The following is a 24,081-nucleotide window of genomic DNA, read 5'->3' as shown; positions in this document are numbered from 1 at the left end:
GCACTAATGTATGTTTTGCCACTTGGGGGCAGTGGAAACAAGGTCAAAATACAACTCTTAACGTGTCACCTTTGATAGCTGAAGCTGAGATGGTGAATTCTTCACCAAACAGAGTTAGCATTCATTTGTCACATCTTGTTGTATGTTTGGCCAAATGTTCTCACACAAATTTAAAGTAAAATAAACGGCTTTTTAGTTTCCAATTAGACCATTATGATCACTTGCTGTTTGCTAACTTTGACTGGCTGCTGTTGGCTGCAGGATGAGTTGATGGAAACAAGTGGTGAGAGTCAGCCAAAAGCCGAGAGGAACTTCAGATTTAGATGATCTCTGTGGGCTTATGATTGTGAGTGACCCCCTGTGTACCTCACAACAAAACAATTTCAGTTTGTTACCACAGTGCAACAAAGTAAAGGGCACGTGTTTTTACTTGACTTTCCTATTCATTTGCAGTGACCTTTACGAGGGAACACCGCACTTTTTCTTCTGGTTATAATGCTCTTTGAGCACAACACCCAGAAATCTATATCTTGGATGATGAAAGAAAACAATCAGCAAAAACAGAAGCAGCTGATATCAGAGTGTGGATACATGAAAGCACACACACGGTGATGTAACATATGCTCATTTTATCTATAGTCAAATTCACAGAGGGATTTAAAAAAAAAAATAGGTGAATGCTCCATCATCTTGATTCAGTTCCTCCCTTTTCTGTCTTTCAAGTGTTGCCACGTCTTTCCCTCTGGGAAGCTACAAGCATATGCAAATGGAGGAATCAAATTATGGGGTGACTGCTCAAATTATGTGCCAGCCATCCCAGTCTTGGCCTGGCGAGGCTCCAATCACACTGTAAAAACATTTGTCTCGCTGAGCCGCCAGTGGAATTGTGACAACACGGAAATTGACAAAAGCTACACAAAAAAAAAACAAAAAAAACCTGGCGATGTGTTTTAGAGTGTCAGCTTCTCTCAGTCAAAATAAGCCAAATACACCCTTAAAAAACAATACAGTTATGACAATTCCACTTTTAGTGCACGTGGGAATAACTTATCAGCCCAAAACAAGAAAAGAATACATTATTGAAAAGTATAATAACTGAGGACAAAGGGGATTTTTGCTCGTTTTCCTAAAGAAGATCAATCTATGAAAGACGTTGTGCCCAGAATACCTAAGTCTGATCCAATGTGAAGGACACATTGAGCAAAAGAGGCAATAACTGAGCAGTCCTCTTAGTAGATGACACAACCTGAGCTGAGCTGGACAGACAGAAGGGGGTGGGGGTGGAGGGAGGGCACCACCAGGCATCACTGACTGAGGTGATCCTCAGGGTAGAGGCACTGTTAAGTCAGGCGTACCAGACATTTAGTTGGACGTGGGTGTTCAATGTCCCATGGCTAAAAGTTGAGAAAGGGGGAGAGACAGAAAGGGAGACTGAGAGAGTGTGTGAAGAGTGCTGTCCGTGGTGCTGAAAGCCCTTCGACTGAATTCTAATCAGACCTGTCAGCTCTGCTGCACAGAGTTACATGAACCCTGCAGGGTCCAACTTGCACTTAGGTTCTAAACTACCCAGTGACCCCTCCTGCTGCAGGTGTTATGGTTCTGATGCATGCAAGGCCAGCGTAACACCAGTAATAAGGGCAGAACATCTCACTGCGAGAGTTTCCTTGATGGGAGTGCAGTTCCGAAATCCATTATGTTTGATGGCGTACACCCTATTCTTATGTTTTTCATGGCCAACCTCGGCCCTGGAATGACTCCAGCAATGATTGATTTGGTGGAAGTGGTGCCCCGCTTTCGATTTCTGACAAAAACTCCAATTACAGAGTTCTGAACTGGGAAGTGTTTCCAGAGAGGGTTTGTGCTCCAGGGGTGACGAGTCATCTAGTTTCTCTGGAAACAACGGTGCTGTTGTAATCAGACCCAATGCCAGCGACCCACACAGACTTTGCAATGTGACAACTAGACACATGTGAGATGACTGTGATTCAGACGTCTGGAAAAGTTGTAAGTTAGACCAAGAAGTTACAGTCTTGATGCAAAAGTTGACAATGAACATGATTAGGTCATATGCGTGTCCTCTACAAATTACTGGATGTTAAAAAAAAAAGAAGAAAAAAGTATGGCATCCTCAAAGACCATGTGTCAGAAATGTTTAATTTCAACTCACAATAAACTCTAAGATGTTTTAGCATAAAAGCATGAGCATGAAAGAAATCTAAGCACTTTACTGCCCAGCCCTCCTTTCCCTGCTCCTCTGCGCTCTACTATGCTCAGCCTTGTGCTTCGCTTCATTTTCATTATTAGATTAAATTAAATACAAACACTCCAAAACCTACGATTCAAGAAGCAGTAATTCAAATTCTCTGATTGGTTAGAAGGAAGAACCTCGCTCTGTAGAGGTGAACACTTCGGCACCTTCGATTGCACTGTTCAATGAGTCCACGTCGCCACAATAAGATACGTTTTTAGCAAACTATGAATAAATCAGAAGATCTACACGGGTGAACACAAAATTACCACACTGCACACACATCCACCAAAAGTCACATTGTTCGCCCACCTAAAAACACAAATCTCTTAAATTTTACAATGAGACGCCAACACAAGCCCTTCAATTATTTAAATTAAGCTACTGTATGATAACACTAGAACCGATGTTAGCGTGCATAAATCTTTCAGTCCTTTATGAATATGCATCTCATAAGGGAGTCTGGCAGCTACATGAACATCCACAACAGAAAACTGATTCTATCCACTTGTGTTCAAACGCCTGCTACATGTTCTCCTGATGTTCTTCAAAACCGTCATTGGGGCTGCGTGCAAAACAAATTACGTGCAAGGTACACACTTGAAGCCGCATGCCATTAAAGCTAATAAACAACACAAATGATTCCAATCACTGGACAAACACTCCACCCCCCCATTAAAACCCAAATAGGCGCTGGATTCCCTTAAGAGGCAACCAAGGTTAGTAATTCTACCCCTCCCACACACACAGAGGAGACAGGAGCCTAACCTTTTGTTCTGTGGTCTAACGTGATGAAAATAAGGCTAAATATCATCAGCTTTGTTTAACTTTCTCCTGCTCTGCTATAATCTGATCTCAGCGTCTCACCCTTCATGCACAAGGCATTTGGCTGTCTTCTGGAGGCAGACAGGATGGGATATTGATCGTCGTCGGGCAGCTCCTTTAGGTTTGGAGCTGGTGGGGACAGAGCTCTAAGTGCGAACATGGCTGACAGTCTGTGCTCTATTGGCAGAGAGCCGGACTCATCACTCTCTTGCTATCTCCTCCCTTTTTTCTTTCTCTCTTTTGTTTCCACCTATTCTATCCTGCACATCCAATGAATCACTGTCTAGTTACATACCTATTCCCTGGGATGCTGGAGGAGGCTCGGTAAATCAAATCATTCTTCTTCATTTCTTTCTCTTTCTCAGACGTTAGCGGAAGGTTTTGAGAGTGGCCTGTGGTCGTCACATGACCCATCACAGGTAAAAGGTGACACCAAAAAGCCGATTGAAAATGTCAAATTTACCTCTGACAGCACATGTTAGCAGTTTACAGTATTCACAGAAAACAGCCTTGGGATCCGTGCAAATGAGACGAAGAAAGTGTGTGCCTGGCTGCTGTGTAGGTGTGCGTACAACCTGTGTGAATCAAACCATGTGGCTCAGCATTTGTGCGAGCGAGCGCGTGGGTGGACGGCAGCGAGAGAGAATGCAGCGTGTTAGTGGAAGCTAAATGGGTGAGCGTACATGTGAACAAGCTAAAAGTCTCTGCAGCTAATTAGAGCTCTGCGTCTCTGCTTGTGTGGCAATGAGGACACAGCCTGTTAATGGTCTAGATGGCCACTAATGAGGCTGTCTGCCATGCACACGCTCACAAATTCACACGCACACACACAGACAATTATGCTGGTGAAAACACACGAGCACAATAATTACAGGTGATGAGAAACTGAGTGCCTATTTGTTGAGCAAAATGGCTTGGGAGTCAAACTCAAATTTAAGGGATGGATAGATATCACAACTATATTATGAGTGTGGGCTTTCCAAGGTGATGGGACTTAATTGACTGGATGGTTGGATCACAAACTGCTTCATTTTCGGGTGGTGAATTTGCAGTCAATTTTAATCTAATCACTCACTTTTGAGAGTTGGTTCTTTGGGAGTCTTTTGATAACATAAGCAATTTCAATGACAAACAAAACAGAATCATGTTGGGGGAAATAAAGACATCTCACCACAGCTTATACAGTGGGTTTAACTCTTGATGGATCAGCATGGCGTTTTAGGAAATGCTAAATTTTTATATCAATCCCAATAGTAGCGAGGGAAGCAGGGTGTGGTTGATGGAATTGCATCTTTAGTGGGAGGTTCCACTGGAAACGTTCAGCAGCATTTACTGGTGTAGAAGTCCTTCAAGAGCACTGTAACTTCCAGAGCAAGGCCATGAATCTGGTATGATTTAAGGAAATTAGTCAGTTGATCTACCTGGGGGCCCTGGGGGCCTGATGGCTGAGTCATAGAGGATGCAGAAGGCCGCGGGTTCGAATACCTTGTTTTCATGTGTGGCCTCACCCAGCCATGAAGGGCAACCCTGGCGGCCGGTCCCAAGCTCGGATAAAAATGGGAGGGTTGCGTCAGGAAGGGCATCCAGCTCGAAATCATGCCAAATAAAGAGGCAGAACGCGTTCCGCTGTGGCGACCCCCAAAGGGACAAACTAAAAGCCATTGATCTTTAGTCAGTTGATGTTCCAAAAGCATGATGGTTAGTTACCATGTGTGTAAAATGCTTTACCAATCATCAAAGCTCATGCTGCAGGCAATGCACCAGTAGTTACTCATAAAGTACTTCCCCAGGGCCTTCGTTCAGTGGTAGAACTTCAGCCCTTGAAGTAAATGTAGATCCCAGTTCCTCCAGTGGAAACACGTAGAGTAACTAATTGGCTTAAACATTTCTGACCAGAAGTTTCACCTGTGTTGGAAGTGTCATTCGCTGCCCCAAGCAAAGGAGTTCAGAATAAAGCACAAGATTGACAGGTGGATTAGTGGGGCATCAGCATCAATGTGGACCGTTGAGGTGATGATGGAGCTGAGTTGGATGGCAATGCTTTCAAATTATAGGTCGATCTACGTTCTACTGCTCAGCTATGTCTCATGAGCTTTGGGAATTTACTGAAAAATGAGATCAAAGATAAATACTATATGTTCAAGAGTTTGCCGTGAGGGTGGCTGAGCTCACCCTTAGAGATAGGGATAGAGATGGACTGCCCCCATGCATCAAAAGCCAGTTCAGGTGGTTTGGGCATCTATTTAAGTTGCCTTTCTGGCACATTCTCCTCAATACATTGTATATTGGTATTTTGAGAGCTTAGTGGAATTTAGTGTGCTTCCACACTTCTGAATCACTGCCCAGATCTTTGATTTGTTCAGCAAAACAAATAGGCCTGGTTTTATTCCAACACTGCAGTTGGCAACACAGTCGGCTAATCAGAGCTTTATAGGTGGTATTAAGAATGGGACAGTCATCTTTTAATATAAATAAGAAGCTACACTAACTAGCTGCAGTACATTAATGAAAAACAGAAAACATAGAAATGGCAGCAGTCTGGATGAGACTGACAGAACTATAGTCTAGCAACAGAAAAAATAACTGTGGTGTTTATGCTATTTCTTTTGAATGCTTAATTGTTAAATGCAACTGCTGCAGTTACTTCCATGTCAACTGAAAACGACATGGGCGGGATGAATTTGTCACTTGAAAGCACAAGGAATCTGCACAACGTCAGGATGAATGGATGAAGAGAATCACAGTGCCAATTCAGTCTGACTATCCTGTTGGTTGCATTTATCACCGAGCTGAAATAATTAGCTGATTAATCCATTAGTTGACTGATTCACAACACAAGTCACAGCTCTGTCATTATTGTGAGAAAATGTATTCATGGCAAGTGGTAGCTCTGCATTTCTTCTCTTCACTGAAGAAGATAAACATGTCAGATTCTGCAGTAGCCTTTCACTTAGCCCACAATCTTCCTTCACAACAAGCTCTAAGGGTTATGCTGCTTTTAATGAAACTGTTAAGTGAAAGAGCCGATCTCCAGAATTTTGTGTCAAACATGTGGATTGTAAAACAGTGTCAAGGATGCCAGGAGGAGCCACTTTGCTTCCTGATTGTCTCCTTTGTTATAGATGATTATACTTATGTCTCAAAATCTGGCAGTGATTTATCTACGCTAAAAAGCTGCACATCCTGTCTGCAATACAACGATAACTCACTGCTGCACTCTTTGACTCTTTACTGTGTCCATGACAACACCAAGCCAAGCAAGACGAGTCTTGCTGAACAGACACTGTAGCACGCTGACTCCCTCTGTTTTTAATTCTCACTCTGAAATAATGTTTCTCTGCTCCTTTTTGTTTCAGAGTCACTTTACCCAACGTGTACCTCCTTTCTGTTTCTCTGTACATTGCACCTATAGAGCTTAAGAAGTAAAGCACAGACACAAGGTGTGTGTATGAAAAACAGAACTGTTATTATAGCTGAACCTTTCCTCGCCTCGCCAGCCATTTGTAATCTCTGATGCTGGACATTAGGGGTCTGTTGCCATGGCAACAGCACCATTTAAAAAAGACATTCAAGTATTCCTGCATTGTTGTAGTAGGAGTTTTTGAAATATGTGGAAGTTTGAAGGCTCTAATGTTGTCTTGTCTACACCTGGATGCAAATCCGGGTTCATTACAAAGTAACTGGAGTCATGTAGAAATGTACATGCCAGGACACTGCAAAGTGATTAGCTGTGTGCTCGCTCCTGAACTGGCATATGTGTGTGGGCCAGCAATGCAAGTGATGATGAAAATCAGTTGGGTGTCCCTCACTCTCTCTCTCTCTCTCTCTCTCTCTCTCTGCTACACTGGCAAATTACATAAGTGCCTAACTAGAAAAACACTGAATTCAATTAGATTGTGTGTCCATTGACTAGTGGTCCAAAGGAGTGGTTTAAAGTGTGGTGTGTTAAGAGGTGGAACATCATTCCTGCAGCGCGGTGACACTTTTATTACAATCAGTTGTAGCTTGGCTAAATGCTCAGAGCTGGCCTTTCTGAAACAGTTGGGTGTAAAAACAGAATTCAATACACATCATTTCTCATGGGCCACGGGACTGTGACTTCATTAACACTTTACGTAGAAAAACACAAATACTCACAGCAACAATATTTGCATTACATGAATTTCTTATGATATATTTAAAGATTAAATGTCTGTAAGGGACAAAACAGCATTGTACGGAGTTCATGTTTGCATTTTAACTGCATGTCTTATACTTGTTTATCTCCATCATGAAGAAATTCATTCAAAAACAGAACTCATAAACTTTGTTGTGAATATTTTCTCCCAGGACAGTCTGAAGACTGTGATCTTAATGAGCTTAAAGTCTGACGGTGTTTTTCTGGTTAAATCCCTAAGATAGACTCAAGAGATTCTCAGTGTTTAAAACCCCACCCAAACGTTTTTTAGCCTTATTAATGTCTACGCACACATTAACCATGTGTCAGTGCAATGCAGTCTGCTCTTACGGTAGTCATGCTACTGTAGGAGCAGACTGGGTGGCACTGATATTTTTTTATACCTCTAGCACCCACAGCTTGTCATGTCACAGGAAATCAACACACACAGATGTGACACTGCACCCTGGCGTATTGTTGTTTAGTGCTGCTAAGCCATATCCAGATTTGGAATAATGAGATGATATATAGCATGTAAATAGGGTTGCCATTTTCTCCACGGGCCATCAGGCTGCTTTCTAGATGGGAGCACTTGTTTCGACCTTCTGAAGCTCTGCCGTGAGTGAAGTACCCGGACAGATGGCGGGAGCACTTCCCCGTCAACTTCCTGTGCAGATGGCAGAGTGTGTGTTTTTATGTTTAGTGTGTGGGGAGTGGGTTGACAGATTGGAGAATTTTGAGATGGTGGCACAAAACTTTTGACCTCTCCCATGTGTGTTTGTGTGTTTATATGTTGGCAGATGATGTTTTAGAGGTACAGGCTTGAAATCTTTATTTTTCTCCTATTGTGGATTAGAAAAACTCCACATTTCCTTCAAATATCTTCACTCACTTTCTCCACTTTTTTGTTTGTTGGCTCCCTGTTCACTAACAGAGACAAGGGCAGACTAATAAAGAAATAAATGGCAATAAATCTATTCAGAGGATGCTGCTGACCTTTGTGGGTAAGTCTCGGTGGTGTCTGTGGCAAAAGGCTGTTGGCATGATGATTGGTATGTGACATTACAGAACAGAGAGGCAACATTCAGAACTACCAATTGAGTCGCACAAAAGCAACAGCAGTACTGGTCCCTCAGCCCGGCTGGCTTGGCTTCAAGCTCGCACTACAAATGAGTTCCCATGTCAACAGTTTGAGGACGCGAGGATGAATTAAAGACAGGTAAATTCAAAAAGGGGAGCCGGTTGTCTGCCACATTTGGGAGACAGATCCTATCTGCTTGGCTGATGAAGAGCTGCTGTTGCAACATTTTCCTTTTCATGTCGGCACTTTGGCTAAGTCATCGCTGCCACATGCACTACCTCTACAATTCAATAACAAGCCAATCTCAGTTTGTAGTCGTATCACAGCAGGCCTAAAACTTATGCTCTGTCATTTGAGCTCGACACACATTTGGGCAAGACAGGAATTTTACCTCTGTTTTTAGTTCAGTGTCAAACACATCATCAGGGAACTGTCTGTTGGTTTCGGCTGTTTTTGAGGAAGCAACAGTTCTACACACTCCATACACAATCTTTCTCAACACACAAGCAAGCACACACACACACACACACACACACACACACACACACACACACACACACACACACTCTCTCAAAAAACCTGTAAACAACTCAGCTACCTGTTGATTCAGCATATAACAGCCCTGTGTGTGGCTCACGACAGAGTGCAGTGCATAATTATAACTTTCAGAGGGCCACACATTCCCAAAAACACAGGGTAGAAAGCACTTTTCCATTTGCAGTCTACCAGTACTTTGAGGAAAAACCTAGCTGCTTTGACACGCTTTAATTTTGCTGCTTTTACTCCCGGCTCACATAAGATATCTAAGAAACTGACATACAAAAAAAACAAAATAATAATAATAATCTGACTTTAAAAATATCTCAAATCTGCCGGAAGCATTCCCATTTTCCATCAGTCAAAAGATATTTGTTGACATCTAGAAGGTATGGCTAAGTGAGCAGAGGTGAGAAGAAGGAAGTTCAGTTAAGTAAAGACAATAGGACTGAGGAGGACACTTGAATGTTTTGGTCCATCAGTCTGCTATTGTTGAGCATTACAGGGCTGTAAAATAGGTTTTTGCATCAGACACACTTGGCTACAACAGCAAAAGATGATACAGATGAACAAAAAGACAGATATGCAGCTAGAAACATAAGACAGACAGACAGACAGGAGGGATTCAAGAACAATGTTCTTACCTGTTCCACCTCTCTGAACCAACAGGCTGGTCTCAGCTCCAACAGCACACTCCTTGAGCAGCTCTACCACCTGGGTATGTGTCAAACCCTGCGCGGGCTGCTTGTTAATCTCCATGATCAGGTCGCCCTCGCATAGGCCGGGGCAGCCCTGTGGCTCCAGCACTTGCTTAACACGCTGCCCTGTGGCACTGTCCGCGATGGTGAAACCAAAACCATCCATTCCTTTCACCATGGTCAGGGTCAGCAGCTCCCCCTGGGTCGCCCCCGATGATGCCATGGAGATACTGTCGGGCGGCGTGGTGCCGGTGGTAGGAGGGAGGGAGCCATCTAAGTGGGTGTCACCTGGGTGAGGTGGGAGCAGCTGCTGCTGAGCGCTGACCTGGTCGTGACTTGGGTCTGTGATGAAACGTGCTGTACGGGACAGATAGTCCAGGTAGTTATCGTAGCCCACCCGGCCATTCACCATGATGGGCCGCTGCTCCATGATGCCCAATGGAGACATGATGGTGGTGGTGTTGTTAGTGTTGGCCGCGTCCTCTGGGTCGTAGGGCAACGGGTAACCACGACACAAGACAAGGGTCACGCTTTGGCCAATGGGCACCGACTGAAAGAGTTTAACCACATCGGCGTGGGTGGTACCCAGGACACACACGTCGTTGATATAGACAATAACATCACCTGCAAACCAAAGAACGAACAAAAAAACAGGCAGGAACATTAGAAATAATAGCAAAAAAGAGACAAAGTGTGTTCGAAAGTAATAAATCTAATTCAAGTCACAGTCAAAGTGACTTTTCCAATTGGTTTTCTAAGCTTTTGAGCACAGCATTGCTTAACACCCACACAGATGTTTTTAGTTACTCTTGCTCATTAAAGTCTTGGTCAGGGTGAAATACGGAGGAGCTACACTGGGAAAACTCATCAAACCTTGTAAAAATAACAATAATAACAATGGATGGCAAGTTGTCAAGGTCTAAGAGCTGAAACAGGATGGAGACACAAACAAATCTTCTGTACACACCAACACTTGCGTGGTTAGTCCCAGGGTGTGTTGAGGCTTTAATACCTCTGATGTAACCTCACAATGTCTACAAGCCAACAAGACTGTCAACAACTGAACAGCACCTTCATAAAAACAAGCCACAGTGACCAAAAACATTCAAATAAATAAATAAAACAGAATAGATCTAACAACATTTACAGCACAAAAATGAGCTCTACGTCCCGGATGAAACCATCTGAAAGCACCAGAACAATGGCTAGTAATAAACATTCCTACTCAGTTTATAATTTGTAAAATACAGTATGGATTCTGCTGGACTGCAAAGAAAATGACAACAAGGACTTGAGATTGTAATGCATGTGCTGTATGGGCTGTTCGTTCTCATGAAAGTATGAATAAGAAAACCTAGAAAGCTTTGCTGCAGAAATAGCTTTGCAATAGCCCTGAAACAAGCCTTCATTTTGGTGTGAAGCACATTCGAAGCACTGGAACAGCAGCTGGCCTGGAGTTCAGCTCTCTGCAGCCATTCCACTTCTCAATCAACTCTACTTGGTTTCCCCCTACAGCCACAAATAATTTCTACAGATAAACAGTACCACAGATAATGTCGTATCCCCTTCAAGTGTAAAACAGTGGAGATGACAAGTGGCTGAAATGTTTGCCTTTTATGGAGCCAAAGTGCTTTTATTTGCTCGCTACAATATACTGCACTGTAGATAACACCCATCTGACAATTACAAGTTTCCAAACAACTTATTTCCACATCTAGTTATATCGCAGTCACCAACAGATAAACCAAGTATGGTGTTTTGTGTTCCATTGTCCATTTAAAATGTTGGGCAAATGTGAACACAAGGCACAGTCTCCAGTAACATCTGACAAAGAGCAGTCCCTGGGTTGATGATGAAAACAATTATTTTCTAATTGCAGGTGTAATTCTGGTGCTCTTTTAACGCGTCGGCAGAGTGAGAGTGTGTGCTGCAGAGAAGGAGAGTGAAAAACAAAGATGGTGATTCATAAGGCGTGTGCTTTGGTGATTGGCTCTAGCCTTGATAATCATGAGCTCCATGCTGTCTAATTCTTTTAATACGTGAGCAGGAGAATATAAAAGCAATAATAGTTGGCTCAATGACACCTTTTCTAAAACAACATGGCCATTCATATCGATTTCCTAGACCGACCTTTGAAGTGGAGCCAAGCTGCTGACCCCTCTGAGTGACATCAGATGAGGTAAATGGAGGTTAAGATATCACCAAAATGTTCTTTTTCTATTGAGAGCGGTTTTTAAAGCTCTGTCGTGACTGACAGAGCGAGCTCACACCTCGGGCCAACGTGACGTGAGGGACTATTTAATTAATCCGGGTAAACGTGGCCGACATTTGCCTTGAGCATCAGTGTCAGAATCAATAGTTTAGCACACTAGGAGCAAACAAATGATGGTGCCATGACCTCGTAGTGCCCTCAGCCTGCCCACAGATCTAATTCTTTGTGAGTGGAGCGGAAATGCAGCAAGATAGAGGGAATCAGCTTATTTACTAAGAAAAACAAATCTGTAGACTCACATACAGACAAGTCCCATCATCCATGAGGGGTCACTCCAAAAATTATTAATAAAACATGTATAAAACTCTTTATCTCACCTCCTTGCTATGCAGACAGATTGATTTTTTTGCCAGATAACTGCTTCTGACACATCTATAATTACCATAACGAATCAGCACTGAGTTTGAAGTGAAAAGCAGCTGGACACAACTCAGAGTTAGCTGTTGGAGCTACAGCCGATCTAACAGCAGACCCATTTTTTTAATTGCAGGCTAGAAACTAAAAGGCTGCTGTCATCTATGTTTAAATAGTTTTATATTTAAAAGCAAGAACCCAGTGTTATAAAATCACTAAGATTCTGTTAGCTGCAATAAAAACAATGTGTACAATGTTTTGGAACAAAAAGATATGTTTAAACATATTGCAACTCCTCAGATTAATCTTTTAACTGCTTGATGGGTCCTGAAGCCCAGTTTGAAAAACCACCCAGTCCTTTAGTAAAGGAAATCAAAACTCTCAACAATCGTCTTGTATTCAGTCTAATCCGGAGGTTTATTTTAGTTACTTATAATGTATGTTGCTATTCACTCTTTAAGTCAACTGTTGCCTTCTCGAAGCAACAAAAACTAAACCCACCTGTCGGATATCCCAGAATGTCAGTACATGAAACAAAAGCCCTGAATGGTCAGATGTGACTGAAACTTAGAAGAAAAAGATGTTTTTTTGGGAATAAAAGGTCAGAGAAATGGACTGGACACATTACCATTAAAGAACCTCCTGCAGGTCCCTCGTATATAGTCCAAATCACACTGACCTTATCGGTATACACCACTCTAACTGAAACCAAAGCCCCTGCTCCTAGCTGCTTCATCTTTCACAGTCCTTGCATAATCCTTATGACATATTCATCTCCGGCTAATGGTGTGTTCAAGAGTCTGTCAAGATAACGAGAGGTCTCTGTGGCCCCGCTGAGATGACAAAGGCACAATAACAGGACAGTTTAGACTCTTGGCTGAGTGCGAGTCTTTTGTGTATCAGTGCATGCTTGGGTGTAGCAGGATAAGTAGCGTGACATGTAGTTCAAAGTGCATTATAGTTAAACATGCTTTTCTGTGTGGAAGCAGGTCTTTCCTAACTTTGGGCTGCTGTGTTTGCTCTGCTACCTTGGGCCCCCCAAAAACATTAGCTCAACTCAGAAAACTCCAGCCACACTTCCCTCCTGCCACCTACTGTACCAAACTATGAAATGCTACTTGCAATTGGACGCAAACAATAATGTGAGCAGGCCAGCTGATGGAAATTCAAATGCAGCTAATACACAGACTTCTGAGCAGCGTCATCAGTGAGATGTGCACACAACTCAGAGGGACAAGCCCAAAATAAATGAGAGGTTATGAGAAGATCAACTTGAAACATTTCCATGGCTAAAACTGTACAAATCACAAATGTAGTAAGTGCAAAATATTTGTTGTCTCAGGAAAATAAGCTGCCTGTTCTGAGTGCAGAACTTGATTTGAGGCACCAAATATGTGACTTGAGGTCTGGTGTTAATGAAGGCTGAGTAATATGTCTTTACTGTATTAAGCTATTATGAGATTGTTAAAATGTGTTTTCCATCACCAAATGCTTAAGTACAATAAAATCAATTATTTTCAGATGTGAAACCTGTCTATATATAAACTTCTTACTAAGTAAACTGTCAATCAAATGTGTCTAATAACCGTTATTTGCCCTGAAATCTTGTTGGGGGAAGCAATAAAGTGTTTTTTTTTTGGGAGTTGGAAGTTAATTTTTGAGTGGCCATTTAAAATCAGGATGTTTTAGAGCCAGAGTCAAGCGGCAGTAAGTGGCTCTGCATTTTAAGATAGAGTTCAGTGTGAGCTTCAGCTGATCACTGTGGTGGCTGACACGTGAAATTTGTGGAGGTCTTTGTCATTTCGGCTGCGTCTCTGTTTGTGTAATCAACTATGACACCGCATCAGTAAAAAAAATTGCCAACACATTTTTCAGTGTCTTATCCAAAGACAACACACACTGAAGTATATGGAAATAGTTCAGCGGAGTAACCCTCTGGTGCTGAAGAATTGCTGTAGCAGATGGATCCCCCACTAAGAAACATAGTTTACAAAAAAAAAAAAACCACACTTCTTTTGCATTAAATGCTGCCTCTGGCCTCCAAACTAAGCTGCTCCACTTGATGCTAAGAACACTTTGCTCTGTATTCCACAAAACTATCACAGCTAAGAAATTCACATTTTTATTACAGAAAACCAATTCAACAAAAGAAATCATTTCCTGCCTGGACATGAGTGTCATCATGCAGCAGAGACAGTGGAATTTCACACTACTATAGGTCTGTGTTTCCCAAGTGTAGGCTCTGGGAGAGAGCTAGCTCTGCTGCTGCAGAAGTAGGACACAACGTCTGGGGAGGCGAGGTGGGGAAATGGAGGGTGGATGATGAGATAGAGATTGAGATAAGCTGAAGGGAGAAAGTGTTGGTGAGGAGACAAGGAGGTGGGAGAACAAAAACATGGGAGGGACTTCTTAGTTATTTCTGGGGCGATAATACATGGAAAAGAGGGGGATTCTTAAAAAAATGAGGGAAGACAAAGAGGGAAGGCAGAGACCTAAAATGTGTATCAGCAGTATGTTTGGGAGCTTTATTAGTCATCAAGGTCTATTTTAGACTGCTGCACCCACACCTTCACAAAATCACAAAACGTCTTTGACCCAGTGTTCTGAAAGAAGTCTGTTAACACAAGCAAAAAAACAGGACCAGCTTATGTAATGTGTGATAAACGGTCGCTGTAAGCTCTGGATTTACTTGGGACTATACAGATAGAGACACCATTCCATGCTGAGTGCATAACAAACTCGCTACTTCTATTCCCTTGACCATTATTACAGCTGGTTTTTCTCAGTGTGTGTGTATGTGTGTGTGTAGGTACTGCAATGCCACCCCCATACGGCCACATCCAGGAGTTATAGTGCTCATGAAGTCTCATCTTTGATTAATAGAGGGCCAAAACTCTGCAGTTGGTGCACACGCATGTGCATATACATACTACAGTGCAAGCTCAGTAGGCTGCATGATCACAGACATACACACAATACATTCAAATGCCTAAATGTGTTTGAACTGCACTTGCAGCATTTTCATTGTCTAAAAAGTCGGTGAGCTTCATGCCTTGCACGTATTTATGTGTTGAAATTTGTCTCTATAGGCCACAATAGCCAGATCCAAAAGTTGATATAATAAAATGTCAGGCTTAAAAAAACTTCATTTCTTTGGACTTAAGTTGAAATACTGACCAGATTCTGCACAAACTACCAAAGAAAGCCCATTTTAATTTTCATTAGGATCTTTACACCTCATGAAACGTATTTATGTGTTCAACAAAACAACAATGCAAATATGTAATTTTCTACTTAATATTTTGTTGCAGGTCCTACATTATTGAGTTACATGGATAGATTGAGCTCACCTGTGGCCATCTTTCCATCGGCCGCCGCAGGTCCATCGTTGATAACGCTCTTGACCTGGAGGAATTCATCAGGCTCGTCGCCTCCAATAATTGTAAAGCCAAAGCCCATGTTGCTCTTTTGTAGTGAAGTAGACAAGAAACTGCCTTTTAGCTGAGTCGGGTCCCTTGTGAACAGTGGCTTCTCTATAAAGGACACATGGACACACAAATGAACCAAATACAAACATCTAAACTTTACAACCTTTATAAGAAAGACTGAAAGGGCCTTAAAGCTGGTGCAGGGCAGTGCTCAAAGGGTGGGAGCATGGGTAAAGCTTATCCAATAACATATAGGTGTAGCCACAGGAAAACTGGCAGGATATGCTCTTAACTGCAGAACAGCAAACTTGCACAGAGGTGGGGCTGTGGTGCTGAAAGATGCAGGTGTGGTTCAACAACTTTGGCTCCCGTGCAGGGTTAAAAATATAAAATGTCTCCTGGACACTCAAACACGCTGCACTATAAAGTTCTTCTTCACCCATGCTAGGGTTTAGTGGGGTGCGGACAGTATCAGTGGTGCAGGTCTTCAGTCTCATCCAAAATGCTACTAAGGAAGCAGCAAAACGACATGCTGTCAGCCAGTTCCAAGAGAAGATGCTTGGGAGGGCTGGGGAAGGACTGGCGCATTTCTAAAGGAGGGAGAGCTGGGAAATTTCTAGACGAGGAGGACGAACAAGCTTAGTGACACTTAACCAAGTCTCCCATCTTTTCATCTCAGAAAGGAGATGTGGTTACGGTGCTAGTTTGAAGCCTTTGTTTGCCATCTCTTGTCCAGACATAGACTGAGTGATTACACTCCTTATGCAAGGCTATAACACGTTATGACACACGTTTGTCAGTCAAATCCTTCAATGCCTCTAGGAAAAAGCTTCCTCTTGAGCTAGCATGCTTACAGTAAGTAAAAGGAGTGCAAGCAGCCATGAGAGCGGCAGTCAACCTCCTTTGCTTCTCTCTTGGCCTACTTACTGACAAAATGCCACAGGGAGAAGGGGCTACAGACAGGCGGCTCTAGCACCACAGTGCAGGCGGCGGTGTGAAGCGGCTGCCGCTGCTGCTGGTTAAGGCCGATATTCATCCGCCGAGTCAGAACGCGCCGGAGCGGGGAGACGTCGGCGGAGGAGGACGTAGCGTATGCAGCGGCTCTGCGACCCAGAGTCGGCGAGCGCGAGAGGTCGCCAAGGCTACGGCAGCGCTCGGGCGCTGGGCTGACCTGCGTGTGTGGGGGTCTGGGGAAGGTGGCACAGGGGCTGGCATCCTCCACTGGCATCAAAGTTTAGAGGGAAAAGGAGGGGGAGGGAGGGAGGGGGTGGAGGTGTGGAGAAGGAAGACAGAGAGCCTCACTGAAATGTACACAAAGTGTAACCATGGAGACAGGCTCTCGACTCAGAGTGGCGGACTACCATGTTACTACAGAAACAAACCTCCACTTCATCAGTCCAGAAAGTCTTTTTCTAGCAGTACATACTCCTATGGCTGGTGGAGTACAAGCACTAGAATCAGGTAGCAACAAACCAGTAAAACAAAACAATGACATCACAACATATTTACTATACGGCTGTGTGTATAAAGTTGTATTGCAGTGCAGGAGGAATGAGACCTACAAGAAGAAATACATTCTGAAATAAGGTGAAGAGACCTTTTATTTTACAAACCAAACGAATCAGTAAATCAGTTGGGAACATTAAATGTTTACATGCTTAACATAGATAATCATCTACTTCTAAAGCGTCTTTGATTGACTTTATTGAGTTTGTACTCGGATCCCATCAGGTCACTATAAGAAGAAAGACCTTTGTAGAGGAGGTTAGTGGCGGTGACTAAGTCACGTGGCCATAGAGTCATACATTTATAGCCTAACAATAGCTTTTTACATCTTGCAATTGTGTTCAAGCTTCAAAAATCATCAAGTGCTGTTTGTCTATTAAGATTATGTTGTTGAACAACACGTGTAAGGATCATAAACTTTGGTTTGTCACAGAGGAACAGTTTTGCAAAAATCTAAAACCAAAAGGAAAAAATCTATTCTAATCTTTTTGTCGAAGAAACCAGGGAAATCCAGGGAGAACCAGGCTGGCCTACAGAAATATGTCATCTCTGTGATACTCTAAGAGTAAGAATACTCTCTAAATCCTAAAGAATTTCATAACAATAATAAATACCCCAATAATAAGAAATATGCCCGTCTTACCTCTGTAGATGGTAGGAAGGGGCAGTGAGGACAGACCCTGGCTTTGCATCTGCTGCTGCTGCTGGAGTCGTCTCTTTGCCTCCAGGACTGGGTTCTCAAACTGGGTCCTTCTGTTTATATGACTATGAAGATAAAAATAAATAAGCGAATAAATAAATATCTAAGGAGCTTTCATATTTCACACTGACATGCTGCTCTTCACTTAGTTCACTGTCTTGGCGAAGATCAGATCTAAAAACGCTGGCACTACAACAGCTATTGCTATGATGATTAATTAAATGGCCGATCCCCAGATTATGTAACAGAGCTGCAGAATGGCTTTGCCAAGTTAAAAATTAACAAATGACTGATTTGGAGCTTTTCTTCCACCTTATAATCTGGAATTATGTGAATCAGTCACTTGGAGGAAATTTGCACATAAAACAGTGATTTCCTTTAACGTCCCACGTTGTCCTTAATTTAGTTTGGAAGGGGGAAGATAGTCAATGACTACAAATGCTGTAATTTGCCAGTGTGAAATAATTAGTCATCATTAGATACTTCCTCTCACTCTTTGAGACAGTATTACGCACTAGCACACACTTTCCTTATCTTTTCATGAGCACCCCAGTATCACAGTGCTAATTACAAAACAGCTTGACAGTATAGTTTTTTTTTTGTTTTTTTGTTTTTTTTTACATAGTTACATAATTTAAAGGTCTGGCAAATTGTTTCATGAGATCTGCACGATGACAAAGCAGCACAATGAGAGCATCTCAAGAGGGGAGTGCGGTATATAAAGCAATGTGTAGTCAAGTGTCATTCTTAAGCAAAGTCGAGCCAAACGACTCCCCCTGCCTGTCTAAAAATAGAGCTCTGTCCCTACACCCCAGAGTGGAGAGTACCAAGCCAAAGAAATGACACCTCTGAGTATGAGGGGACATGCGGTTTAATGGAAAAGGACAGGCTGCTGCAGCCGTTACTATGTAGGCACACATACTGTATAGATATAGAATGTGGCGAAACACTGACTTCTGTTCATGAGCTACTCTACACATAGATGCGCCACAAGCGCTTCAGCAAGAGGGATAACACAGAAATATGGATAAGCACATGCAGACAAATAAACTTCCCCCTGCAAACAAACAGCAAGCTGTCAGCAAGCAGACAAAGGGAGCCACTGCTTCCTGGCTGCAGCGGCAGACTGCTCCTAATAAATATGATTAATGCAGCACCGGCGGGCTACATTGAAAATCAAAAGCAAGTCATTACATATTAAAGATGTACCCGACTTACTCGACATAGTAGCTGCCGTAAATGGGGTCATCGATTTTCTCCCAGCCGTATGGAAGCTCTGAAAAAAAAAGAAAAAAGAAAAGCAACAGCAGTGAGACAACAGTAATGAAGGGCTTGTTTATTCAATGACCTGGCAGCAGCATATTGATCTAACATGAAAACATTTTTTGTACAGAATTAATTTACAGACAGTAAAATGACGCCGTGTATCTTTGCAGGTAGCATGCAATAACCCATTAACTGTAGAAATAGTTGTTTTTTTCCCAGCGGGCTGTGTGTTCAGGCTTGTGATGTGTTTCTAAAATCTTATCTTTTATAAAAAATTTATGGCGACTAGACACGAGTTATAAACATAATTATGTGTTTTCTCACATGGTTGATTTAAAAAGTCCACTGGCTTTTTAAATCTCTGCTTAAAACCAAGTTGCAAAATAACACAGAAAACTGATATGTCAAGTAGCTGAATTTATATCAGTAAAAATATTCATGCCTCGCATCTGCTCCATGTTGTAAATATTGTGTTTTGATGTGAGCTCTGCATAGATTAACAGCTTGGACTCAAACAAGCAAACCCTCAGCGTGTTGAACCTTCACAGTATTTGGTGCTGGGAACTGACTTTATGTGAAGATTGAATGCACTTACAGATTATCAAACATCACGGCTGCTGTGAGAAAAACTTGAATGACACATGTTAAAATAGGATTCTCAATGCTTCAACAATTGCTTCTCAAAGGGACGATGACATTTCCATTTACTAAAACAAACTGCTTCAACTTACAACAAACTAGAATTAAAAAAAAAAAAAAGTTTCCTTGTTTTTAATTTTAATTTAAATACTGGTTGGGGATTCTGCAAAATTATAAGAAGCTGACTGTAAAGACTTTAAAGGGGCCATGTCTTATCTATAACACCAGGTTCATATTTTCTGTGGCCTTGACAACATTAATGCGTAGGACTGTCAGGAATATGTTGGGAGGGTGAACTGTACTTTAAATAAAGACCATGTGACGGTGCTAAAAGAGACAGTCAGGGAACATCTATCATGGATAAAAAAAAGAAAAAAAAAGAAATGCCCAGTCAGATACAGCAAATGTTGACTTTGAAGTCGCTATTTTTGAAGTGGCTCTGCCATTGTTACTGTTTAGTAAGAAGGTAGAGTTATGTGCATTTTCAGTGTGTCTGTGCTGTATGTTGACTGTACTATAGAAAAGGTTTCTTTTGTTCCTAGTGATCAAAGCGTTTTTTCCTCCAAACCCCTGACAGTCATCAGTCACACTGGACTGGATTTTCAAAGTTGCCGTCCCCTGTTTGCTCTGTCCACAACTCACTGACACAACACAGCTCCCAAAAAACATGTCCAGTTCTTTGCTTGCTTCTCAGAATACAAGCAATTTGCAGCGTAAGCATATGTCTTTTGTTTTAACATAGCAGCATGATCACTGAAAACCGACTAGATACCGTAGTGTGAGAGTCTGAACTGAATGTCCCACGGAGCAGGGACAGTGTGTTCCAGTGCAGCTCAGTTCAGAATCACACAAGCTTTGATTTGTGAGAAGGCAAAGTTAAGCAGGAGGAGTGCAGTGATAAGGAAAGTGAAAAAAATGCTTTAAAAAAGGAAGCAACCAGGGTGTGAGCTAGAGCAACTCCTGGAGATCAGCACATATCAAGGGCTGCACGCAAAGGATACTAATCTGTATGGTCATTGCATATGTTTTGTATTACTTCCTGGCCTAGTTTACAGACTCAAGCGAGTGCTGGGTCTACTCCCGTCCCTCCTAATCCCCCCACACGGAGCCGAAATATCAAACAATGCTGGTGCAGTGCTCATGCATTTGCCATATGCTTCTCTGAACCCCTGCCCCCATCCCCTCAAAACAATTATTAAACTTTCAGTAGGACGCCCGATTTAGTTGCCTACACATCTACTAAACTCCTTACTCACCACACACACACACACACACACACACACACACCCCATGGGAATAAGTCCTGTGAATGCTGCAACATTCCTTAGCCCTATCTCCACTCATTAAATAGAAACGAGAGAGTTTCATGTTCTCACCTTTCCCCCGTGTCACACGCGATTGCACATGTATAATGTCACTAACTCTACATGTGCACACACACCCTATAGGTTTGCATATGCACAGAGACACAAATAGAGGAGATCAAAGAGCTGTCAACTATAACAGCAGTAATGAAATGTTTCTATTATAAAGAAAAAAAGGCCAATCTCTAAAAACACTGATAACATACTATCTATTACAAACTGGATATTAATTTTGTAGTTTTGTTTAGCCAGACTTTCCATAAATTGATTATATTGTACTCAACTAATTAAACACACATCACTGCAACACAAATAAGGCAAAAGATGATGTTAAGAAGGGTTAGTCAACTTCATGAGGAGGGAAAAACTGCAAAGTGAAATGTTTAAAACTGTGGCTCTGTGACTGATTATATATAGAATGAAATTGTTTATTTTCTCATTAATTAAATAAATAGTTAAACATTTTGAGTAATTGTGATTTATGTTTTTTGGCCAGAGTTAGATGATGAGAAGATCGATATCGCGCTCACGCCTATTTCTTCAGTATGGAGCTAGAGCCAGGATCCGCTTAGCTCAGCAAATGAGTGGAAGCAAGGCAAAAACAGCAAGCAGGGCTCTCTCCAGAGTTAAAAAATATATCTACCAGCACCTCCAAACACTTTAATTAATGAGCTTTATAGCATCTGATAGGCTTATTCTTCATCTTTGGACAAACCCTGGCTTTCTGCTTTTCCCTGCTTCCAGTCTTACAGCTAAGCTAAGCTAATTGTGTCCTGGCCCTAACAGCTGCACATAGGTTTTTGAACAAATAGCAGCCACTTGTTGTGCAACAAGAGACAGACGGATAATAGTTAAGGCTAAAATACTGCATAAATGTAGTAGTACCGGCATACTAATTAGTAATAAACATTTGGTTAATGTGTTTCAATACAACTTTTCAATCAGGAGAGTGCAAGGTCTTTAAAATGTTACACTTAAATGTGCCGTCCAATAAGTGGTGTCAATCTGGGTCAGTCCTCCTCCGGGATGTGAAAGATATCCTGAGTACATATTTAACTTTAATCTAAGCCTGATGTCTTTGGGCGTAACCTTAACACTAATCTTACTCAGATTTAATCCAGCATTTGTGACGCACAAATGCGAATTTGGTGCCGTTTTAAGAAAAACATCAGCTATTTTTGAGCCTGGTGCCTAATAAGTGCAATTTAAGTACCGACCTGCCTCCATGGATGGTTGGCACTATTTCAACGAATGGTTCCTCTGATCATAAGAACGGGCAGGAACAAATCACCCATACGGGCATTAAGGTTGTAGGACTTGAATAGCAGAAGGTAGAAGAGCACGTTGTAGCAGAGCAAGGAGAGAGAGGACTGGGCAGATCAGGCTAGATTGATTTCAAGTCTCATGCCAGTGCGAGTTGAAGTTGGCATATTGTGGCTTTAAATCTTTGCTAAACTACGATCATCTTTTGAATTCAGAAACTGTGAAGCTCGTACAGGACTAATGTTACCTAATGTTAACGTGTAATAGATATCACTGACTTTATGGTTTCTCTCCTGTGGGAACAGTAGCTGCTCTTCAGCACATTCTGCACAGACTTGCTTTGAGGCAAATTCCTGTCATGGCTACAGCACAAACACACACACACACACGTTTATTTTTATCAGCTCTAATTTTCAAGAGAATCTTAAACCAGTTAATCACTATTCACCGTTTGCAAGGTGGGGACCAGCATCTGCCTGTGTGCACACACGCACACGCACGCACGCGCGCACACACACACACACACACAGAAATGCTGTTACTTTTACTGAGCAGCGTGTTGATAAATGCTGAACGTAGGAGGATTGTCTCTTTGCTCGCTCTTTTGTCTGGCTCCACTGAGTGCCGTCTATAACCTCTCTGTCAGCAGCCTGCAATGGAGTGCTAACTCCTCGGGACAAGGGAGAGCTAGTTTGTGTGTGTGTGTGTGTGTGTGTGTGTGTGTGTGTGTGTGTGTGTGTGTGTATAAAGCTGGCACTGCTTATCACTGCTATGCTGCATGCATCCTCGAAGGAAATGTCAAACCGGTGTGAAATTGTCAGGTAGAAGCTCGTACAGTATGATGAAGCCCTGAAGCGAGTGGGAAAATGTTTGCGACCTCTAGTCATGCTGCAAGATTCATCCGGCAGTCACAGGTGGAGGGCCACTTACCACCAGCAGGAGGCATCCTGGCTTCTTTCCTATATTTTCTCTCTCTCGCCTCCTGCCTCACCTTTCTTCCACTTCTTCTTTTACTTTGGCTTTCTTAAGGTATCATCTCATCTCACGTTCTCATATGAAGGCTTGCAGAAAATAAGTATTTTGTGGAGTGAACTATTGATGCTCACAAGCTTTTTATAATTCGGTGTTGGAAACAGGGAGGCAAACCACACAGCCCTCAGACACTGCAGGGATTTACCTGTGTACCGTTTCTCTTCTCCATTCTTTCGTTTCTTCTGTCTTTTAAGGAGCAAACTAAATCATATTCAGTGCCTTGAGCTTTTAGTTGTCGCCAAAAATGAAAGGCCCTTCCTGCTGGATACTGCACTGTACTGGGCTTCATTTATCATGCCACCTTTGAATGCAACACACATTATAGCAGCGTGGTTACCGTGAAAAATGTCCCTCAAACTGATTAATTAAAGTTTCTTCTGGTCAATTGGAGCATAAAATACACAACACTATGACCCGAGGATGTAGAAATGGAAGCACAATCAGAACAAATATAAATATGTGCAACCTGAACGTAATTAACTGTAGTTTAATTTGCTTTTGTTGTGGGGAAGGTTCGAGAAACTGCTGATCCCATACAATATTCTTTTTAAGTACAATCAAAGGCTCTGTGCTAAGGCTCTGAAATGCCACCACAGACAAAGAACCAGTGACAATGTTACAATACTGGCCTTCATTATCTGAGTTTCCTTTCTGAAATGTCATTGAACTCACAGATATATATATTTAACAATGATTTTGATGACCCATAACA

General features: G+C 42.2%; 1 protein-coding gene across 14 annotated transcripts in view; it reads right to left on the bottom strand.

The window, feature by feature from the left end:
* The window catches only part of magi2a (membrane associated guanylate kinase, WW and PDZ domain containing 2a), a 187,037-nt gene that overhangs the window by 25,641 nt on the left and 137,315 nt on the right, over positions 1-24,081 (bottom strand). For all 14 annotated transcript variants that reach the window (XM_067491141.1, XM_067491139.1, XM_067491140.1 and 11 more), the window contains 4 exons: positions 19,024-19,081; positions 17,749-17,870; positions 15,522-15,704; positions 9,492-10,169 (listed from right to left, as the gene is read on the bottom strand). In XM_067491141.1, coding sequence (XP_067347242.1) covers positions 9,492-10,169; positions 15,522-15,704; positions 17,749-17,870; positions 19,024-19,081 — 1,041 coding nt within the window. The remainder of the gene's footprint in view (positions 1-9,491; positions 10,170-15,521; positions 15,705-17,748; positions 17,871-19,023; positions 19,082-24,081) is intronic.

This window comes from Channa argus, chromosome 21 (assembly GCF_033026475.1).
Source record: "Channa argus isolate prfri chromosome 21, Channa argus male v1.0, whole genome shotgun sequence".
NCBI classification, from domain to species: Eukaryota; Metazoa; Chordata; class Actinopteri; order Anabantiformes; family Channidae; genus Channa; species Channa argus.
Note: the sequence above shows the minus strand (reverse complement) of the source record. Positions and strands in the feature narration are given on the sequence as shown.